At 33.3% G+C, this 22,616-nt stretch overlaps 1 protein-coding gene and 1 pseudogene across 3 annotated transcripts in view; both read right to left on the minus strand.

Moving 5' to 3' along the window:
• The window catches only part of LOC149479552 (uncharacterized), a 217,863-nt pseudogene that overhangs the window by 125,045 nt on the left and 70,202 nt on the right, over positions 1-22,616 (minus strand). The window lies entirely within an intron of this gene.
• The window catches only part of LOC149479554 (fibroblast growth factor receptor homolog 1-like), a 69,796-nt gene that overhangs the window by 3,232 nt on the left and 43,948 nt on the right, over positions 1-22,616 (minus strand). The window contains exons 3-13 of one of the 2 annotated variants that reach the window (XM_089708063.1): positions 14,323-14,479; positions 13,253-13,374; positions 12,080-12,355; positions 11,489-11,680; positions 8,514-8,731; positions 8,090-8,225; positions 7,362-7,618; positions 5,981-6,218; positions 5,303-5,492; positions 5,021-5,132; positions 797-990 (exon numbers count right to left, since the gene is read on the minus strand). In XM_089708063.1, the coding sequence (XP_089564189.1) occupies positions 797-990; positions 5,021-5,132; positions 5,303-5,492; positions 5,981-6,218; positions 7,362-7,618; positions 8,090-8,225; positions 8,514-8,731; positions 11,489-11,680; positions 12,080-12,355; positions 13,253-13,374; positions 14,323-14,479 (2,092 nt within the window). Of the gene's footprint in view, positions 1-796; positions 991-5,020; positions 5,133-5,302; positions 5,493-5,980; positions 6,219-7,361; positions 7,619-8,089; positions 8,226-8,513; positions 8,732-11,180; positions 11,384-11,488; positions 11,681-12,079; positions 12,356-13,252; positions 13,375-14,322; positions 14,480-22,616 lie in introns of both variants that reach the window. The other variant, XM_089708064.1, reaches the window with a different exon arrangement.

Raw genomic sequence — 22,616 nt, forward strand, 5'->3', positions numbered from 1 at the left:
CGCCGCTAAAGAAGTTTTCACTTCAGTAAATAAAAATAATGAAAGAAAGTTTATTTGACTCAAAAACAAGAAACACAAAGAATTTACAATAATTATTGTACAGATCTACAGGTAGTAACATACATTTTTTACATACAGACACAGACTAATAATAATATACTTACTAGCTTACTACGTATACAAATACAGAGTTCCAATGATCCCTATGCTATAATGATTTGATCATAATATTTGTGTGTGTGTGTATTGTCCATTATTCATTGATTTAATTTACAATTCGACTTGCGATTAAGTACCTATTATTAAAAGATCGTCAAGTTATCATCGAGCGGTATCGTAAAAAAAACATTAGTTAAAATTGACACCGTAAAAAAACATTAGTTGAATTTAATGGCGATAATGTTCAATATTTTATATCCTTTATTACAAAATAACTAAGCCTAACACGCGTTTGCAGAGTTTTGCTTCGCACAAATATTGTCGAATGTGATGTGAGTCTAGTTTTTTACTTTGCGTCCATGGCATAGCAAATTTATACTAATATTATAAAGCTGAAGAGTTTGTTTGAACGCGCTAATCTCAGAAACTACTGGTTCGATTTGAAAAATTGTTTCGGTGATAGATAGACAAATCATCGAGGAAGGCTTTAGACTATAATATATCATCACGCTAAAACCAACAGTCGCGAAGCCAGGCGGGTGAACTGCCAAGCGCAGTTAGTGTAAAATAAAATGGTCCAGTCAATACTACTACTATTACAACTACTACTACTACTACTACTACTGCAGCTACTCACACGTCAGTCTGCGTGGTGAACACCTTGTGGTAGAGCGACTCGGGCGCCATCCACCGCACGGGCAGGCGGCCCTCCGTCTTCTTGCGGTAGTAGTCGTTGCTGTGCACGTCTTTGGCGAGACCGAAGTCCGCGATCTTGAGTACACAGTCGTCGGAGACTAGTACGTTGCGGGCGGCTAGGTCGCGGTGGATACACTGGAATTATGGTAAATAATTATTAAATGACGTCCGCAGGGTTGCTCGCCACAAATGGCGTCAAAGAGCCATCGACCGGGCTCAGTAGCGTGCATTGGGAAAAGCCTATGTGCAGAGTGGATAACAAAAGGCTAGTGATGATGAATTATTAAATGTTAATTATGTTCCCGAACAACTACGACATGAAGAATAGAACGTATTTATCATTAAGGCTGCAGTCTAGCAAAATTGCGTTTTCAAAAAGTTATTTGACAATTTTTTCCCGGCTAATGAAATGATAAACAGATTTTTTTTTTCTTGTTTATCAATTAGTGTTATATACGCAATGCGCGTGAATTTTTTCACATTTGTAGGTAAAGTTACTTTATGTTACCTTAATCAGGCCTTCAAGATAAGTCTCTTTCCCCCAAAGACATTTCGAGCTAAGTTTGTGCACTCACTACGTTGCAACCGATTACAATTTACACAATCTGATCAGCACATTATTATCCTTATATAGTCGTTATTAAAAACTGCTGAATACAATTGCCGAAAAACTTATGATTTTCCTAATTAGAACGTTATAAATTCATTAAATTTCCCATTTTTTGCCTTACAAAATCTATTGATAAATACTGCTAAAAGTTATTGTTTCCATTAATTTATTCGAGTTGGTTGAAGACCAATGAGTATTAATCCTTTAAAATTTTTTTTTTTTAATTTTGATAATTCTTTAAATATTAAAAAAATATTTAAAATAATTAGGAAAAATCATAGCGAATTTCTTTAGTCGCGCTCCTTGGGCCGGAGCGTTCTGACGTGTGCTCTACGCTCGATTTTCCTTCATACCGAAGTGAAAGTTGCTCTACTTCATTAAATTTAATATTTTTGTTAATTGATTATTTTTATCTTAGTTTTGTGCAAATATTCGTATTTTTAAACATTTGATTTCGATATGGAAAATAAACGAAAAAATATGCGTGTAACTATGTACTTACTAGAAAAAAAATTATCTTCGAACATAAAGTTAATGAAACCAAATACATTACAAAGGTGATTGGCAACAATTTCTTTATTTTACGGGGTTTCAGTAAAGGGATGAATGTTTCTTTTAAACTAAAGTAAGCTCATAAATTTTCTTATAATATATATTTTTTTTGAAGTTCCAAAAATGTTTATTTTTCGTTTGAGAAATACGAAATATATTTAATTATATTGAGAACTTGAACTTGGGACATACGGGGAAAATGATTTGTTTACTCCAAAATTCCAAATATGTCGAGGTGTTTTTTTTTTCTTCTAGTCATTTTAAACGTAGCGGCATGTTGTTTGATTATTAATTTTGTAACTTAAATACAGGATGTTGGTTTTATATTTTGATCTTACAGACGCGCTGACAAATTTAGTCCACCATTTCTAGTTTATTCCACCAACTCTAAGTACCAATATTAAAACGAATGGATTATCATCACATCATAAAAACTCAGATGTAATGGAAGATCGCAATAACATAGAAAATTCAATGGGTGTTGAACTAAACAAACACAAGTAACAAGTAAAAAGAGCAACTATGGAGTTTCTTGCCGATTCTTCTCCGTAGATACTGCTTTCCGAATCGGTGGTAAATGTTAAAAATATGTACCTAATGACGTTTCAAAAGTGCTTCTAGAAGAAGTCTAATTGAATAAATAAATGTTTGAGTTTGAGTTTTGAGTTTAACAGAGACGCGAAGAATAAAAAAGAGGACGAAAACGATAATTCGTTGATGCTTTCCCTTTTCGACGTATTGTTAGGGTACATCACCAATCTGCAAAAAACAAAACTGATGATTCCCAATTGCTGATTAAAAATGAAAAACAAATAATCGACAACAGTGGTGAAAATTTGCTGATCACAATGAAACATCCTTCAGTGGTAGCAGATTTACTCATTTAAAATGTATCGGTGAACAGCGTAAAGGAGAGGAGGACAGGAAAACATTATGAATGTGGATGGTGGTTTGTATACAGGGTGTAATCGATAAGTATGTGCAGGCGATTATGACGTTATTATTGCAGGTATCAAAAAACTTAAAACTGATATCGAAATTACTTTACCTAATGAGCAAAATGACAATAATAACTTTTTAAAAGTATAACGAGAAAAATTTACTTTATACACTCCCATATCAAGAAGGGAAAATGGGACTAGTAGAAGTTAAATGTCTAATTCCGGCAAAAGAGATGAATGCGGAAGATGCGGTTAAAAATAAAAAATTTAATATTTGAAATACAATGCAAAAAAATAACACTTTTGTCATAGATAAGAATCATGACTATTTTTTCCAAATTCAGGGACAACTAAACGTTGCAGAAGCAGAAGTCTGCTTATTTGCTGTTTGGACTGGAGTGAATCATTCGTTAAAAATAGAATATATAAGTTTAGGCAAAAAAAATAAAATGATGGACCATTATCAAGATTTTACATAAATTGCCTACTGTCAGAATTGATTGATTCGAGACTTCAGCATTCCATGCCCATCAAGGACCCATCCTATGTCATTCAAGCGATTGAAAAAAGAAAAGAAAAATCCAGTGCAACCGATAAAGCATCAGAATGCTAGCAAAATATTTATTAGGTTTATCCATATAAATATATATATTATACATAATATAATAAATCCGTAGAAGGGTCAATTCTGTACTTTGAAAATATGTATTTAAAAAATAAATAGCAGTGTTACTGGATCGATACCAAACACAAATATGTGATTAAAAAAATTTTTGTCTGTCTGTCTGTCTGTATGTGAAGGCATCACGTGAAAACTAATGGTTCGATTTCAATGAAACTTGGTATAATTATACCTTATTATCCTGGGCATAAAATGGAATACTTTTTATCCTGGAAAAATACGAAGAAAAAAAATAAATCTTAATTTTTCAGTTTTATCCATAGACGTTGTTCTGTAGAACCGCGAACACACGTTGCGTTACCCGCAGTGGATTCAGCGATGTAACCTGTAGCGCCAAAAGTCGGATTTGGCTTGAACCGTTTGCGGCACACGCGGGCCGCACGACACCACGCCTCCTCGACTCCTATATAAGGACGGCGTTCCGCGCGATGCATATATTATGTAATTTATGAATTTTGATGCGAGCGGACGTGTTAACATTACATTTTTTTTTTATTATATACAAAATTTGTTTATCCGTTTTATTAGTTAAACTGAACAACTTTCACTAAGAAACTTAGGTCGAAAAAAATGTATAGAGTTATGCATTTGAAGATATCAATAGAACGTATTCGCAAATTTTGTGTACTGATAAAAAAAATCACCTGGTGTAATTTTCACGAAAATTGTTTCAAATTGTCATGTCTGGTACTTATTACGAATATTAAATTATGCATACGAATGATTTAATTTTTAAAAATTAAGTGGAGAAACTTTCCCATAGTACATTTGTATTATTTACATATAGGATGACAGGATGCATTTGTTTGCACTACTAGACCAAGCCCTTAAAAGCCAGACACTTATTACTTAATGGACCGTGGTGACCACATGACAACATATTAAGGCCCACCTAGCCCTTTACTTACTCTGACATAAAAAAAAACATACAAAATATTATGAAAAATACGTTCTGACCAATAATTCGCGTGCGTAATAAATTTCAAATTCTGTCTAATCTTTACTACATTCATTCAGTTTATTTCGAGCCTGACAATTTTGCGTGCTAATTTGTGCACATACAGTTAATAAGGAGAAAGTTTCAATGTTGGGTAGGAAAAGATTGTAACTATATTGTATAAGTATCGCAGATTGACTTGCTATTTTTACCCTGCTCGAGGGATACTAAAGGCTTCAGGCCTTAAGCTTATGACGTCATATTATGGTTCTTTAGCTATTTATATCTTAAATATCATTATGATAATATGTGTGTATAATGGAAGCATAATTTCCAATATTAAGGTAATATTTTTCCCTACTCATGAATATAAGTTAATTTCTTGCTACTCAATAGGAGCTTTGTAAAATTTGCTAACAATTAAAAATGAACTAAAATCTTACCCGTCTTGAAGCTAAATACTCCATCCCTCTGGCCACTTGATACGAAAATGAAACTAAATCCTTCTGCGTTAACGTTTTCTTTTCTTTCAGATCTTCAGTTGGAGATTCATATCTAAATAATAAAACATTTTCATATTAGTTATCTAAAACGATTACCGGTTATTTAAATGGAAAAAGCGTTATCTAGCGCCATCTATTGCTCTACTAATGTTACTAATTGATAATTTGATTTCAGCGCCATCTATGTATTTTCTATTGTACTACTTATTACAACAAACATACCTATTGCCCGGTCTGTGGTTCCTGAGGAATTCTCTCAAATTCCCATTTGGAGCGTATTCAACAATAACATATAGAGGTCCATCTTGTGTACAGCATCCGAGCAAGTTGATGATGTTCACGTGCTTGCCGATCATCTTCATCATCTCCATTTCTGATACTAATGCCATCATTTCGGCGTCTGTGTGGCCCTCTGTGAAAAATCATTGGAACTTCATTAAATACTGATTTAGAGGAACATTAATTCAACTTTATTCAACAATGAGGTTGATGTTAACGAAAAAAAATTGAAATTCTGTTTATATTACGACAAAACAGTTTTTTTTTTATTAAATACTAGCTGCGCTTCGCGGGTTCACCCGTGTAGCTCCGCTCCTGTTGGTCTTAGCGTAATGATATAATATACGGCCTATAGCCTTCCTCGATAAATGGGCTATCTAACACCGAAATAATTTTTCAAAACGGACCAATAGTTCCTGAAATTAGCGCGTTCAAACAAACAGACAATTAGTATAGACAATATATTATTATATATGAATAATACATTATAAATTTTTGAGAATATAAATTTATTAGGATTGTTTTAAAACCATATAACTCATGTCAGTTTTAGATATCAATATTTTATGTGATAGTATGGACATTTAATATTTACCTATGTCTAAATAGGTATAAACTAACCTTTTAACATCTTAACAGCGACCACAGACTGCACAGATGGCTTGACAATCCCCACACAATCCGCCTTAACCACTTTCCCGAACTCTCCCTCTCCCAGCACTTTGCCAAGAGAGAGTGATTCCCTCGGGACCTCCCAGTCGATGTCCACGGGTAACTCGTATTCCGACATCAACATTGATTCCGTATTGTTTTGTACTTGCGACAGCTTTTGTTTCTCTATTTTTACTACTGGCATGAGCTGAAATAGAATATAAAGTTAGATTATATTTTTTTAAAGAATAGAAAGAATTTGATCACGAGGGTCAAGGCGGGACTCGCAGCCGGGTCTTAAAAATGTCTTATTTTTATAGAATTTGCATGTAACTAAATACCTACCTATTCCATGATAGGTTTATAGTTTGAGAATAAAGTCATCGTTTTGTAAGTCACAATTGAACAAGGATAGAAGAAAAACAGGATAAATTTTATCACTCGTATTTAATAATTGTTATTACTCGTAGGCGTAACTTTTACTAACGTGCTTCATCGTTAATCCTAATTAACAATAACTGTAAATTAATTGTATAACAGTAGAAAACGGTTAACATGATTCGAGTTATAATATTAATGTCAATATAAACTTACCTACTAATTTATGCCCAATGTCATCTACAAAGTATTTTATTAGAAGTGAATCAATGGTCGGAATTATTAAAGTTAAAAATAACAAATATACAAGTTACTGTGTACTGTTTTTAGAAAAGGACCGTTAATATAAAAGATAACGCTGACTTAGCTACAAATATCAATACTGAGTATAAACATAAGCTTCCTCCTTCATCTTAGCTCCTTGATCCTGCTTTTATGTCATTTTAACTAACAGATTTACGAAACAGATAAATAAATCCTAGTTATACATATTATAAATGCAAAAGTTTGTGAGGATGGATAGATGGATCCACACAAATCCGACAGAACTGATTACAATAAAATTTGGTATGTAGGTAGCTGAAGACCCAGAATTAGACATCTTTTTATCCCGGAAATACCACAGAAATGGTAACTGTGGGCTTTTTTCTTTGAAAACGTGAGCGAAAGCGCGGACGGAAATCTAGTAAATAATATACTATATCCAGAAATTGTAAAACCACTCATTACTATTTTATTTAAATACTTTATTGTGCTGCCAATATAACAATAGTAGGTACAAAAAACTTAAGCTAGGACATACAACACACACAACACACACACAAAAACAAGAAGGCGGCCTCATTAGGCCGCCTTCTTGTTGGTTGGTAATCTCTTCCAGGCCACCAACATATTATGTGAAAAACAGTAAATAATTACATCGGAGGTAGGTAAAAAGTTAAAAAAAACTTACTATATATAAAACAAAACTCACCAAACCCTCTCCACTCGCAATCTGTTCCCCGTTCATCTGCGGCTTCTCCACCGTGACCTTCTTCGTCCAGTGCGTAACTATCACTGCTCGAGCTGTTTCTATCGCTAACTGCTTCTTTAGTTTCTCCTGCTTGAGCTTCTTGAAGATCATCACCACTATGATCGCTGCTACGAAGAACATCGCGCCTAGTACTGCTGTTAGAATATTTATCAGCAGTGTGTGCTTCCCGTGGTCTAGTGCTTCTGGTACGGGAAATGCTGTAGAAGATAAGGTCTTTAGTCACCTATTTCGTTTTGTGTGAAATTAAAGGCAATTAATTGTTAACAATATGAGTATTCTTACTAGAGCATTATAGTGTTTTATTAGTTCCAATATAAAATAAATAAATAAATAGTCAGGACAATTTTCACACACGGCAAGATCTGATTCCATACTAAGCTTTCGCTTGTGTTATGGAAACCAGATGGCTGATAAACATACATATATAATTTTTAAATGAATACTTATATATATAATTAACGCCCAGACACAGAGCAAACATCTATGTTCATCACACAAATATTTGCCCCGGGTGGGAATCGAACCCACGACCTCTGGCTAAATGAATAAAAATAATAATAATATCATTAAATTCATGCGATTGTCACAAAATAAAACCTTACTTCCTATAAGCCTTTTTGCAAATATTGTTTATATTCATAGAGAACGTAAGATCAGAATATACTTACAATCAAGAACAGTCAAATATCCTTTGGCTGTAGTATTTCCCAATGAATTCAATGCAACGCAAACATACCAGCCTTCATCTTCTTTAGTTACATTGTAAATGGTTAGCTGTTCTGGCATATCTGAAGGATTTTCCGTCTAAAATAATGAGAAAAATATTAATAAAAACGCTTAGTATTTAAAAACGCTTTCCATGCGACACGAAAACACCTTGTAATAGAGAAACTATACATAAACAATCCTATTTGAATTTAGCGTCTTTCTACCAAGCTACCAAGAGGCCTTAATATGTATAGGAGTAATATATTAAAACATTCATTAGAATAAGATATTGAAAACGATAATACGTATAATAAATCAGAAACAATACAATTAGAAGCGATCATGCATCCACACCACACACATGCGTTAATAACAAGCCCTCACCAGAACGACTTTAGATACATCATTATACACGATCAGCTCTTTGCTAGCCGGGTCCGAAGTAGACTCATTATAAATGTACTCGTGTTTATTAAAATACATCCAATAAACAGACGGATGTAGGTCTGAGAGGAATTCGCAGCTGAATTTCGCCGTTTGGCCAACGAGCTTCGTCTGATTGACGGCGCCTTGTGTTAGCACCGGTTTTGCGTATAGTCGTTCTAGGAACAAACAACATACCATTAATCTCCACGTTAATAATCGTAAGATAGATGCATCCAATTTATAAATGCCTACACAATCTGCGCAGATTGCTCGCTGATAAGACAAATAGGCGAAGTAATCTATCGCGACAGGAGCATCTATAATAATCGAAATTCCCGTTCTGCGGAAACTAAATTGCGGTTATAAATTTGCCCATCAGCCGTCGTTATCTTGCAGGAAGGAGTGTACATAGAGTTAGATTAACCTTTAGCCTTAGAAAATAATGAGTTATGGGAAAGTGAACCATCACCGAGAACCGTCACCAGTTAGTTATTGATTACAATAGTGCTTCTATGAAAATTGCTGTGATCCTATTCTTCCACCATCATTTAAGTGTCTATATACTTATTAGTCCATTGAATAAAAAGTTCTAGAGTGCGTGAGTTAGTAACGTAAGATGTTTCTTCGGAAACATGTCAAGAGTCCCTAGGTTATAATCATACTAAAACCCCGGGCCACTAGGAGGAGCCCCGGAGTGGGGGGAGGGGGGAAATGGGTTCATTTTTTTCATTTTTCGCTTAAATCTCAAAAACGGTACATGTTAGAGAAAAACTTTCAAGGAAAAGTTGAAAGGCCATAAAATTATCTACAAGTTGTACCTCAATCATTTTTTTATATATCCTACCGTTTCTGAGTTATACGCAGTAAAACATGATTTTGGCTCAAACAATTTCCACATAAATCGATCAAAAAATATTTCTTTCTTCCAAAAAACTAAAATGTGCAACTTGTGACCGGTACAGATAGATTGCTCATAATTGGGTCTATCATTGATAAAAATACCACATTCCACCACGGAGGCGTTTACGGGGAATTGAATTTTATTAGGGTAGTTACGATACTTGAACTTTTTATTTTTTTTCTCCAAAAAAACTCAAAAGTGCAACTTGTGACCGATACTGATAGATTGCTCTTAATTAGGTCTATAATTGGTAAAATAAACACATTCCTCCATGGAAGTCTTTAGGAGGAATCGATTGTCAAAATACTATATTTGGGTAGTTTGAGTTCCTGAACTTTATCATTTTATTTTTTTCTTCCAAAAAACTCAAAAGTGCAACTTGTGACCAGTACTGATAGATTGCTCTTAATTAGGTCTATAATTGGTAAAATAAACACATTCCTCCATGGAAGCCTTTAGGAGGAATCGATTGTCAAAATATTATATTATGGTAGTTTGAGTTACTGAACTTGATCTTTTTATTTTTTTCTTCCAAAAAACTCAAAAGTGCAACTTGTGACCGGTACAGATAGATTGCTCATAATTAGGTCTATCATTGATAAAAATACTAGATTCCATCACGGAGGCGTTTACGGGGAATTGAATTTTATTAGGGTAGATACGATACTTGAACTTTTTATTTTTTTTTCTTCCAAAAAAACTCAAAAGTGCAACTTGTGACCAGTACCGATAGATTGCTCATAATTAGGTCTATCATTGATAAAAAAACCAGATTCCACCATGGAGGCGTTTAGGAGGTATTGAATTTTATTAGGGTAGTTACGATACATGACCTTTTTAACTAACTACCCTAATAAAATTCAATTCCCCGTAAACGCCTCCATGGTGGAATCTGGTATTTTTATCAATGATAGACCTAATTATGAGCAATCTATTTGTACTGGTCACAAGTTGCACTTTTGAGCTTTTTGGAAGAAAAAAAAAAAAGTTCATGTATCGTAACTACCCTGATAAAATTCAATTCCCCGTAAACGCCTCCGTGGTGGAATCCGGTATTTTTAGCAATGATAGACCTAATTATGAGCAATCTATCTGTACCGGTCACAAGTTGCACTTTTGAGTTTTTTGGAAGAAAAAAATAAAAAGATCAAGTTCAGTAACTCAAACTACCATAATATAATATTTTGACAATCGATTCCTCCTAAAGGCTTCCATGGAGGAATGTGTTTATTTTACCAATTATAGACCTAATTAAGAGCAATCTATCAGTACTGGTCACAAGTTGCACATTTGAGTTTTTTGGAAGAAAGAAATATTTTTTGATCGATTTATGTGGAAATTGTTTGAGCCAAAATCATGTTTTACTGCGTATAACTCAGAAACGGTAGGATATAGGAAAAAATGATTGAGGTACAACTTGTAGATAATTTTATGGCCTTTCAACTTTTGCTTGAAAGTTTTTCTCTAACATGTACCGTTTTTGAGATTTAAGCGAAAAATGAAAAAATGGACCCATTTCCCCCCTCCCCCCACTCCGGGGCTCCTCCTAGTGGCCCGGGGTTTTAGTATGTTTATTACCTAGGGACTCTTGACATGTTTCCGAAGAAACATCTTACGTTACTAACTCACGCACTCTAGACCCCCCTTGGAGGGACTCATTCAATGGACTATATGTAAGTTACGATTTGAAGACTAAAACCTCCACCTAATTCAAAAATAAAGACCTCAATTCGATCGCCAACAGGAGTGGGCGCGTCACTAGGGCCGACTTCAGCGTCTTTCAACGAAGTGTTGTATGGCCTTAGCCAGTACACTAGAGGCTCAAGATCTGATACTGGTGGACATTGGAGCTGTACCGTATCGTTTACTAGCACTGTGATGTTTCCAGGATATCCCTCTTTTATGTACGGACTTGAAGGATACCGTTCTACGAAGTATGTTTTTAGTTAGATTTCTATTCTTTCTATGCGCTTATTTTACTTATAGTTTATATTAATAAGTATGTTAAGGAGTATTTAATTTGTAGTCTTACCTTGAATATGAAGGGAGTATGTATGCTGAACACACCCTAATTCATTGCAAACTTTGCAGGTGTAATTACCATTGTCAGCTTTGGTCAGTTCATCCAACGACATGGACCATTTACCGTAAGATGGTTTGAAGTAACTCCTGGATATCGGCGTCACATTATTCTTATACCACGTTATGTTCGGCATAGGATTACCTGTGAAAGTTTACGACGTTGTAAAGTATTTATAACTACGGCTGTTTGCTTTACGGTTTGGAATATCATTTTAGTTAACGTGGGTTAATGCCTCCCTTGGCGTAAACAGCGGTTATTTGTAAACATATTGACTATCGTTATAGTTTTAATGTAGTCTTACGAGAGATAATATTATGGTTCATAATTTAGTTTGAACGAGAATTTGTTCTGTAATGATTTGATGCCAATTTTAATATTACATTAGGTATGATTAAGTTTAGAAAGATAGAAGAATTTATACTGTATAATAAAGGACGTTTTCCTTTCTTAACATTATTATACTATTTCGAATTGCAAAAGAATGATTTACAACAAAACTAAACAAAGAAAACACCAAGAAACAGTGGAACATTGTCTTACCTTCAGCAGCACATTTGAACCGAATAGAGCTTCCAGCGGGTTTCATTTCCATATTAAACATTTTCAATGGGTGCTTAAATTTCGGTGCATATTTCGATTTAGTGTTATCCACGTGGCCATAGTTAAGATGTTCTTTTTCATTCCTCTCGTCTAGATCGTCATCTTTTACGTCGTATTCTCTATGTGTTTCTACGATGGTGTTGTTGTCAACTAATTGAGCTGAATGCTGCGCTAATATTTCTGGCATTGGTCGTTGACTGTCGTCTGCTTGGTATTCTGGAATATTATGCAGGAATGTTAGTTATGGCCGGTTGTTTCAGTATTATATTCTGAATGTACCTGACATAAGCAGAATACCTAGCCTACCTTCATATAGCTTTATCTCTAACAATTAAACATTTCAAAGACTGCGAAATCATGGACCGTTAAATGAAGTATCCTAATTAAAAATAATACTCAATGCATCACCCCCACATCTGACTCTGATATTTAAGGTATTCACGTGCTGTATTAAAAATACTTCCATTTTAGTCTAAACATTTCAATACATCGCATTTCAAGTACAGGAAACAATAATCATGAAATCCAGACGCATGCGACAAAATCTAAATCCGCAAGTTCAAAAACATGGAAATATTTATATTCAAAACATTTCATCGCTTCGGTGCAATTTAGAGGCATTCAGTTGCTATGTTTACACATCTGGAGAGCCAATAAAGATGCCAATTAAATATCATATCAAAATATCTGAGGACTTACTACGAGTTCACGTGCTTACAGTTTTAATGAATTATTTACGCTGATTAAACGATTAATGTTATTAATAACATCGTTAACTTATAAAAATGCTTGCCAAGGAAATTGTTTTCCAAAAAAGACATATTACACGTGTAGCAATTGTGTTTAAAACTCGAGATCTTTAGACACATACGTAACGAGTTTAGAAAACAGTGTTTCTAGTAAAAAACAAATTTGGTGCAAGAAATAATTGCCGCTGTAATTATAATAATCTCGCTCACTTTTAATTTCCTTCAATTTAAATCCGATCTAACGACATCTTTCGAGTTAATTGATAATAATGCGTAATTCCTAAAACTTTGTCAAACTCTGCTTGAAATCATGTCTATTTTTTAAGAAATTTGTTTTTTTAAATTCAAATTAATTTTAAAATACCTTCAATATCTCCCAGATCACGCTTGTGTTTGATGGTGACGCTCATTTCTTTAGTGTTATCTTCTTCGTTCTGACATGCGTATACACCGGCGTCCTTTGCACGGAACCCTTTTATTCGTAACCTGGGAATAACAAATAATTCTATAATCATTGTTAGAAAATATGGATAAATCTTTAAGAAACAAAAAAAAACTATCACCTGCGAAAATGTTCAGATTTGTACTAAATTTATACGCATTTAAAAATGGCAAAGTAAAAGGTAATTGTTTATTAAACTATCTAAAGTAATTATTAATTAATCTTCTGCGCTATGCGTAGCAAATCATAGGAACGTCTTAGAAACAGCATCATACACAGAAAATTCCTAACTACATAATCTCTCTAAAATTACAAGCACGCAACGCTCTGCGCTACAAGAAATATGTGATATTTTCATGTTTATGTTCCCAAAACCCCCGCTCTAAGCATTAATGTAATACCATTATCCAGTCAATTCCACACATCATGATCGACATTTTGTTTTCATTGACTTTGACCAGTTGCATTTGATTTATTGCCTGTATTTTCAGATTCGACATAGCAATGCGTAAATATTGATGTAAATTCTGATCGAATTAGATTTAGTTCAATATCGTTTTCGAGAATTCTAATTCTAGGATGATGTGCCACGATTTTCATGGTTCATAGAATTTTTATTATTGGTGGATTTTATGAGTGTTTTATACGCCTTCCAATAATACCTACGTTACTAGTGGGTTTTTCGCATATTGTGATAGAGTATAAACAGAAATCTAGCTGGTGACTATTTTTAAGTGAATTGTGAAAATAAATCGAACAAATTAATCCAGTAAAGATTTATTCTCTCTTAAATACGATGCTTAAATATAAAGAGATCATCCATCAATTTCATCACACATTAAGGGCTGGTCGGTGACTTCAGTTTTAGTATTACAAGCAACAAATAATATCATATCACTGCACTAGTAATCAAACAATTTATATACATAAATGATAACATTAGCCATATAATTCAAGTGAAATAATTAAATCTATTAGTCAATTATACTAACCATTGCCGCTGCTGAACTAACCGCGTCCTACTTTGATAATCAATTGGTTTTCCATCAAAGTACCATCTCACGGCTGGTAACTGATTTCTTGGCTTCAGGCCACAGATTAGACGCAGCCTCTCATTCGTAGGCGCTTCTATAACAGCGTATGCGTCATCTGAAACAAATATGAATAATAATTATTAATGCGATTCAATCATACAGGCTACTCGAAAAATTGGCTACAGAACTGTTCATATCAAAACTTGGATGTATTAATCTTGTGTTCAATTTGTGCTATTCCTTGTTATTACTACAATAATTTAGAAATTGCAGCACCTGTTGGTCTTTTGACTCATAACGCTCTATGAAGTTCAGACATACATAGTTCCTAGTTCTGCATTAACTATCGTATATTTCATATTAGATGTAGATAACCTAATACATAGTTATATTTTTAGAAATTTTGAATATTCCATACAAAACGGGGTTAAAAAAATAATTACAACAGTAATAAAAACAAAAACGTGTCGCACATGCGAAAGCCAAATTTTACGTCTCACGTTCCCTGAACATTTCGTTTTAAATTTCGCGATATTGCAATGTTTTATGAGCAATCAACTTAAGAACAATCTCCGTTAAATGTTTATGCAAATAATATTTACAATGTTATTATGGAGCACTTGAGAATCAAAAGAAATGTTTTAATTTAGCCAAGTTTCAAAATATCGTCTTTCTGCAGTGTTTGTTCCACGTATTTCGACCATTTGTAATAACTTTACTTCCCTCATGTTGGAAAAATATTTCGGAGGTTCGTATGATTTTAATGTGTATTCATGTACAGAATATATATTAATGAACGTTAGCGGGTGCTTAAAATTGTATTCATATAATTAATTGGTTCGAAAATATCAGAACCACACAGAACCGTGCAAAAAAGTGACTATCCGTGGAATTATTATATAATATTGTATGAAAAGACCGTTTAGTAGAATATACAGACAAGGCAAATAAATGTAATTTTTCTAGTTAAAATTGTTTTAAGAGAATTACCTAATATTTGCATTTGCCCTTTCAGCATATGCATCTTAGAGATCAGCATAAGGATTCACGAATATCAAGTCAATGGCACAGTTTCTATGCCTGCCATTTTTTGTCCCATTTTACGAGAGACACTGTTGCATTTCTTTGTTTCGAAAGTGGGTTCGGTTGAAACATTAACGGCCGCACAGATTTGTGGCCTGTGAAATATTGCTTTTGAACAGTGATGCGCTTTGTTCCTTCCAACGTCGATGAATTCACTCGGATGTGTTTCGCGACCTTTGTTTACCAAGTTCGTTGCGCTGTAGTATAAATAAGTCGGATAATATAGAATGGTATATGTGTTGAAGTTTCAGATGAGATACGGCCGATTGGTAATTTGGCTGCACGTTTTGATTTAACGCGAAAACAATATTGTTGATGCACGGTTTCAATTAGATTGCTTTATTTGCGATACGGATATTAATTTCAAGGGTAGTGTAAGGGTAGTGTGATATTTCAGCATAGAAAAGTTCGTTTTAAGATATTTCTTTTAGTTACATTGTTACTATTTGTGTCATGGTTGCATTTACATATTTATTGCAATTTAATACTTACAACGAGTTAATGTTAGATAGCTTTTATAATTAATTCTTAAATCAAATTTGAAGCATGTTTATTGGAATATTATTACGCGATTAATTAAATATTTTTAAACGAAATATGTATTTCCATTTCTTATTATGATATTAACTAAAAAAAGACTATTTTTAACCTATAGTATTTTATCGATATATTGATCCCATCACTACTCATTTCGCGAACGTAAGGTCGACTCGGGTGCATGTGCTGAACAGATGCAAGCCTACGCCCTTGGACCCGAAAAGCTTTCTCAATGGGATATTTTTGTTTTCAAAAACAATACACAATCGTGAGAACATACATCATTATTGACCAGTCGACTTTATTAATGAAATTGTGACATTTTTACGTTGGAACATTATATTATATAGGTACATGTTAACATAAAAATTTGACAAACAATCATGAAGTGGTGCTTAGCACTATAGACATGTACTTATTGGTAGTGAAATTTAAGCTTAATTGGTGATTTGGTGGTTTATGAGCAATTACTCGTAATTCTCAAGTATCGACTGAGGGCAAACGATTTATAATATTTTGAAACTCATTAAAAAATTGCATAAACCGTCGAATATTCATATTTTAACGACGCTGAGTAAATTAAATCAAAAATATATTAATTATACATTCTTGTAAATTATAATTATTTATTCATGCATTTTTAATTATTTTTAAACCCAAGGAATATATTAGATTGTTGGTATATCAGACCATATAATTTGTTTAATTTGAATGAAGTCAAAATTTAAAATTAACAGTAATTTCATATTCAACACAAAACGTACACACACGAGTACCATTGTCTCAAGACCATTGTCAAATTATTCGCCCACCAAAACGGACCTAATTTCATAGTAACAATTTCATGCATCCTTCACAATTTTTCGATTGTATTCAAATTGGGATGCAATGCTTTCTTTAATAATAATCGTATCAAAACTGTCATCGTCTTTTGTTTTTAAACAAATGAAGCCTTAAACAATGAAGATATAATTTTATATGTGGCTTATTTTTGAGTTTTAAAAAAGGTTTAGAAAAGGATGTCATTAAATACATTCACATATGTTCACATAGTTTAATGAATTGAAAATAAAACCCAAAACTCTCGTAAGTTTGTAAATAAAACTACCTCTCAAAGACAAAATTAAATTTCTATTGTAGATTTTATTATATTAATAAATAGAACAACTATAGAGATCTATTTAAAAAGATTTATAACCTCAACAAGTTATTCTGTGTACTGCATTAGAGTTGACATTATAAATCCAACACCCTTGTAATATAAATATAAATTATGAAATTTTGACACATCCACTGCGTCAAAGGTGAACATCCGAAGGAAATGGCAAAGCGACAAAAATATAATTAAGGAGCAGTCAAGCGTGTGTCTGCCAAACGGTTGAGTGTTCCGTATTTTTTAAAATTTTAAAATTTTAATTTGCCTTTATATATTTATATCTGAGTCGTACTAATAAGAAATGTATCATTTAAAAAAATGATTCTTCATTCTTCTAAGCGTTTTAGCATATCATAGCAAATATTCTCCATTCTCATAAAAAAATGACTTCGAAATTTGAAACAGCACAACACGGGTAAAGCGGTCACATCAGCATTTTAATATTTATAATTTCACTAAAATTACTCTTTATAATAAGACGTATGAAATACGAATCTTTTGTATATCAAACATTGTATGAGTTTTTGATTGCTTGGATCCAATCCAAAATGCGTGGGAGCCAAAATGAAATGGTAAAGTGTATAACATTTTTACGTAATGGTCATAAGAGTAATGTATATTTTTATATCGATTTATTTTTAAATTATTTTAATGGATTAATAATGCTAACCTCAAGTTCAATAAATTCTATGATTAATGTGCTCGATTGATGTGTAAATCATTTTAGTGGATTTATTTTAGACGTATGAGATTTGGTGGTGTTTGTATTGTAAGCTCGGAATTAAGAATAAAAAGTTCTAAGAATTTCTTTTAGATTGTTTTAGCATTTTTTGTGGCGTTATAAATATTTTTTAAAAAGCAGTTATCCCGAGTTACAATCATGAAAGTATCATCAAGTAACAAATCATATTTATAACAAGATATTTCCCTACGCTAAAAAGGTCTTAACCCTTAATTTGGCAAAGAATAAAATGTAATAAAATCAATTTTATTTTTATAAAAATTTATTGTAGACATTTATAGGTGTTACAAAAAAATGGTAAAAAAAATATAGGAACTTCAGATTTCCTGAAAAACAGTGTATGTCACAGCATACATTGCCAAGTGCCGATATTCATTGTTGATACCGTTTTAGAGACATCAAATCGGCTATGGGATCATATCTGTACCGCAAACTCCAGTAATCGGTGTACGATGGCATACTAACAACACCCATTATAATATGAATTGCTAAAAAATCTCGCAATTCATCTTCGGTCAAGCCAAGAGAGCGCCCAGTTTTGAATACTGCGTATGAGTTTGTTTGCTCTACGATGTCTACTAAAACGTCAGGGGAAAATAATTTATAGAAATAACTGAGTGAAGTTTCGTTTAATATGTCGGTAAGATCTGAGTCTTCTTCTACAGTTGCCTTGTGTCGAAAACCGTTTTTTTCCACTGATAGTTCAGAGTGAACTTGGTGATTCATCTAGGTCGTCTAACAGCAGAAACAGTGGGCCGTTGCGATCTGGTATTTCTGGGACGCGACTTGGAAGAAGCCCTTATGCAAGCTGCAACTAAGCCAGTTATGGAGCCACTTGCTGTTGGTTCAGGCGGTGCGGGGGGTTCAGGAAGTGCAGGGGTTGCTGGGAGTGACGGAATGTCACTCAGGATTGGATTTTTTTACAATTTGGTTCTAGGGACGGGCTTGAATACACGCTTCAAAAAATTGGTGTGAGTCGAACATTCTGGTCGGGGGGGGTCTTCATCATCATCTAAAAAATTGAGCCTTTCCATTGAGCTTATCTATAGAAAGTGCAGAAGAAGATGTCGCGGAAAGCGGGGTGCGCACACGTAATTCATCGCTACCGTCAGAGGGTGCATGCTCAGCAGGCACAAGCGCTAAAATTCTACCACCACGAGTTAGAAATTTTTGCTGCCGACAAAGAAAATAAAGCGTGCTATAAAACCAAGTATATAAAAAAAGCATCCTCAAATTGGCAATGTATGCCGTGACATACAAAAAAAATGGCGGGTGTTTCGTTACAAACTTGGCAGTGTATGTCACGTCATACATCATGTTAGTGATCAAAATAGAACCATTCAATGTAATAGAAACATCACAATTATTATCACACTTATTCCATTACACAATAAAGCATACATTTTAGTCATTACACCTGTCCTAAACTAAGTAATATTCATAATAATAGAATAAATACCTTGGACAACGCAGTTGACGTCCGCCGGGTTGCCATTTTTTTCAATTTATGTCAAAATAAATGTTGCTACATGTGTGTTTATTTTTTCCACCCAATAACAGTTAGTGTTGCAACATAAGAATGTTAATTTTCCACACGGAAGATGTAATTATTTTAACAATTTTTTTTTTCAAGTTCATGTATGACGGTACATACAGTGCCAAATTAAGGGTTAAGCCTCCTAACTATCTCCAGAGTCCAGACCGAAAATCATACCATGAAATCGCTCTATTACGACATTAAAGAAATACATACAAACACACTGTACAGTAAGGATACTATAAAATGAGGATTGCTAGACAAAATTACAATAGAAGTAAACCACCACACCAATCGACGACAAATTTCAAAGAACTTTTTGTATATGTAAATAGCTATCCACAAAAGCAAGGAGTCGTTTTAACTGGGAAGTCATTAAACTGATGAAGTTGACCCTTGTTTAAGTGAATGTCAATGCAGTAATTAATGTGAACGGACTTTATGCTCCCGTATCGGATGAAGGGGTCGATTATTTACAAAATAATCAATGTCTCGATGTAAGTACATCGTTGTGTTTTATGAGAATAAGGTTTTTACCTAGAGCTAGACTCTAGAGGTATATGTAGAGAAACTAATGGAATAGGTATTGAATCTTATAAAGCGTATTTTGGATGGTTATAATGTGAAGTTTGTTTTTGACGATCTGCTGATGATTTTATAGCACCTATTCGTGTTCATTTTACTCCAGTCTAATAACATAATTTTTTTGAGAACTGTTGAAGAGGCAGACTACCCGAATATTAGGAAATTTTCAAATAATACTTATATATTATAGTTTCTGATATGGGAAATCGCAGAAAAAATTTTTTAAATTAAAGCGAAGAGAGAAAAACAGCAAAAAATGGCATTCTTTCAAAATTAAAATCGAACGGTAACGGTATACCTGAAGCGTCAAATATCGATGTCATTTCCAAAATAGATACCGTAACGACTGGCTGCCCTTCAAAAATACGGTGCACAATTTTCAACCTTATTGCCAAAGCAATAAGTATTAAAATATTTCTAGATGTATATTCACAGTAAGGGAGTCAAATGACAGTGTCAGTTTTGGCGTATGACATTTAGAAATAGCATCGTTTCCTGCGCAAGTGATGGTGTAATTTTCTGTCATAACTAATCTAAGTATTCGATCCCTTTCTAATTACACGTCAAACTTTGCAAGCTTCAATTTTGTGAAGGATTTAATTTTTCACCTTGGGGCTGATCTTTAAGGAAGGACAAAAGCTATATTACATAGAAGTGGTGAAATACACACTTCAACAAAGTCTAGGGATATTTTGTATTGTACAAATATCTTAAAATCAATGAAGAATTTTGTGATATTGTAAATGAAAGAATTATAGCTCATGTTAAGATCTTTAATAAAAAATAAAAACATTCCATGATTTTTATTTAATGTTACTTTTTCTCACCATCGCAATAGATATTCTTAAAATTCCATCAAAATTGTTCTTTGAGAAAAGATTAAAGCTTATCCTTTATCTACATTTTGATTTAAATTTCTTCAATCAATTAAAGTTTTAAGATGTTCAATCCACAATTTCCGAACCGAAACACATCAATGAGTTAATCGACTTCCCGAAGTGTGGACAGCTGTCAAAACTGGAAGTTCAACTCTAACCGCCAATACAAAATATTAAAAATTTAAAACTGAATTATGAACATTTGTGGGAAGTGGGAAAACTTCAAAAGCAAATAGTTTTGAAGACGAAGCGGTCGAGATGAAAAGAATTTTTATTTTTAATCACCACTATGCTAGACGCGAGCGGAATATCAAATAAAATGGTAATATTAAAAAGGCGACAACGACACATCCGTTTCCTCTGTTCGGATTTCGGTTACGTTTCGGTATTCGAATTTTAAAAGTTTTCTAAATTTGTATTCCGGTACACCAATATAGTAATTCGAATGGAATACTTAAATATGCCTTAATTTACCTTAGAATCCAGTCTCCTTTACAGGTGAGCTTTACAAATGAGCTACTTTTAACGTAGCTATAATATATTATATTACATATAAGCTAAATAGGAACGGTTTTTCTATGAATTGTTGTTAATTCATTTGAAAATGACTGTTAATCGAAAGTCTATTTTAGAGAATATTTGAACCACATACCGTTATTTGGAAATAATGGGTCCTATGTTATATTGAAAAAATATGGCCGTAATTGAATTTACGTCCATCCCTTTTCATTTCCGTCTGCTCATTATTATAAAATATGACTAAATTTAACAAGCGAAACCACATTTCTGCTAATAGTTAGAGCGACGTAATTTTTTGTTTGCACCTTGAAGGGTCGTCGGCCATCTTGATTTAATTTTAGACGCGCGTGCCGCGTTTTCTTACTTTCAATTAGTTTGATTTGTTGGAAATCAATTTCACAGCCACGTGTGATGTGTACATTACTCATTGAAAAAGCCGTATTTTTCTAGACCATGTGGTTCGAGTAAAATGCCTTGTTTTAATCACATGTTTGTAAGCCATGATTAACTCGGATTAAATAGAACTAACAGTTTATTGAAACGAAGTTTCCGTTTTATGGTTATTCATTTTCAAATAAGTACCGATTATTATTTTATAGAGTATTTTACTATGCTTAGAGCTATGTATCGAAAATTTTAAGGCTTTGCTTGGTAAAAATTCATTTATCTATGGTTTTGTGAATTTATTTTCCATTCGCCTTTTCTTCTGTAATTTAAGTAGGTAATTACACGTTCTTCCCTTTAATTTCTACTTGAATAATGTTGGCATCCATAAGTTAACTAAAGGTTACTGGTAATCTTACCTACTTTAGAGCAGGGAATAGGGATCCTATTCTAGTCTAAAAATAAAACCCAATACTTTCAACTAATTTATCCGTCGGCGTCCCAAATAACGGTCAGGAAGCATTAGTCATGGACACTTTCCGGGTCATTACCGGCACACGTCCGGGTATCCCGGTAAGATTTAAAACTAGTTAAGGATGTTATTAATAAAAAGAAAATAAATATTTAATTCAAACGGTTTTGAATAAGTCATTTGGGCAATATTGGAGGAAATCAAAAGTTACATTAAATTAATGAAAACAAAATAAATGTAGGTAAGCTAAGAATTTCAAAAATGCTGACATTCATAAGAAAATTAGTTCAAATTATTTAGTAGCAGACAATAATTTCATTAAAGCTAAAAAACAATGTGCATTCAACAATTCCTTGAAA

Source organism: Colias philodice, chromosome 20 (genome assembly GCF_061535455.1).
Source record: "Colias philodice isolate Cphi_HAF_F1 chromosome 20, ilColPhil1 Martin Lab GWU primary, whole genome shotgun sequence".
NCBI lineage: Eukaryota > Metazoa > Arthropoda > Insecta > Lepidoptera > Pieridae > Colias > Colias philodice.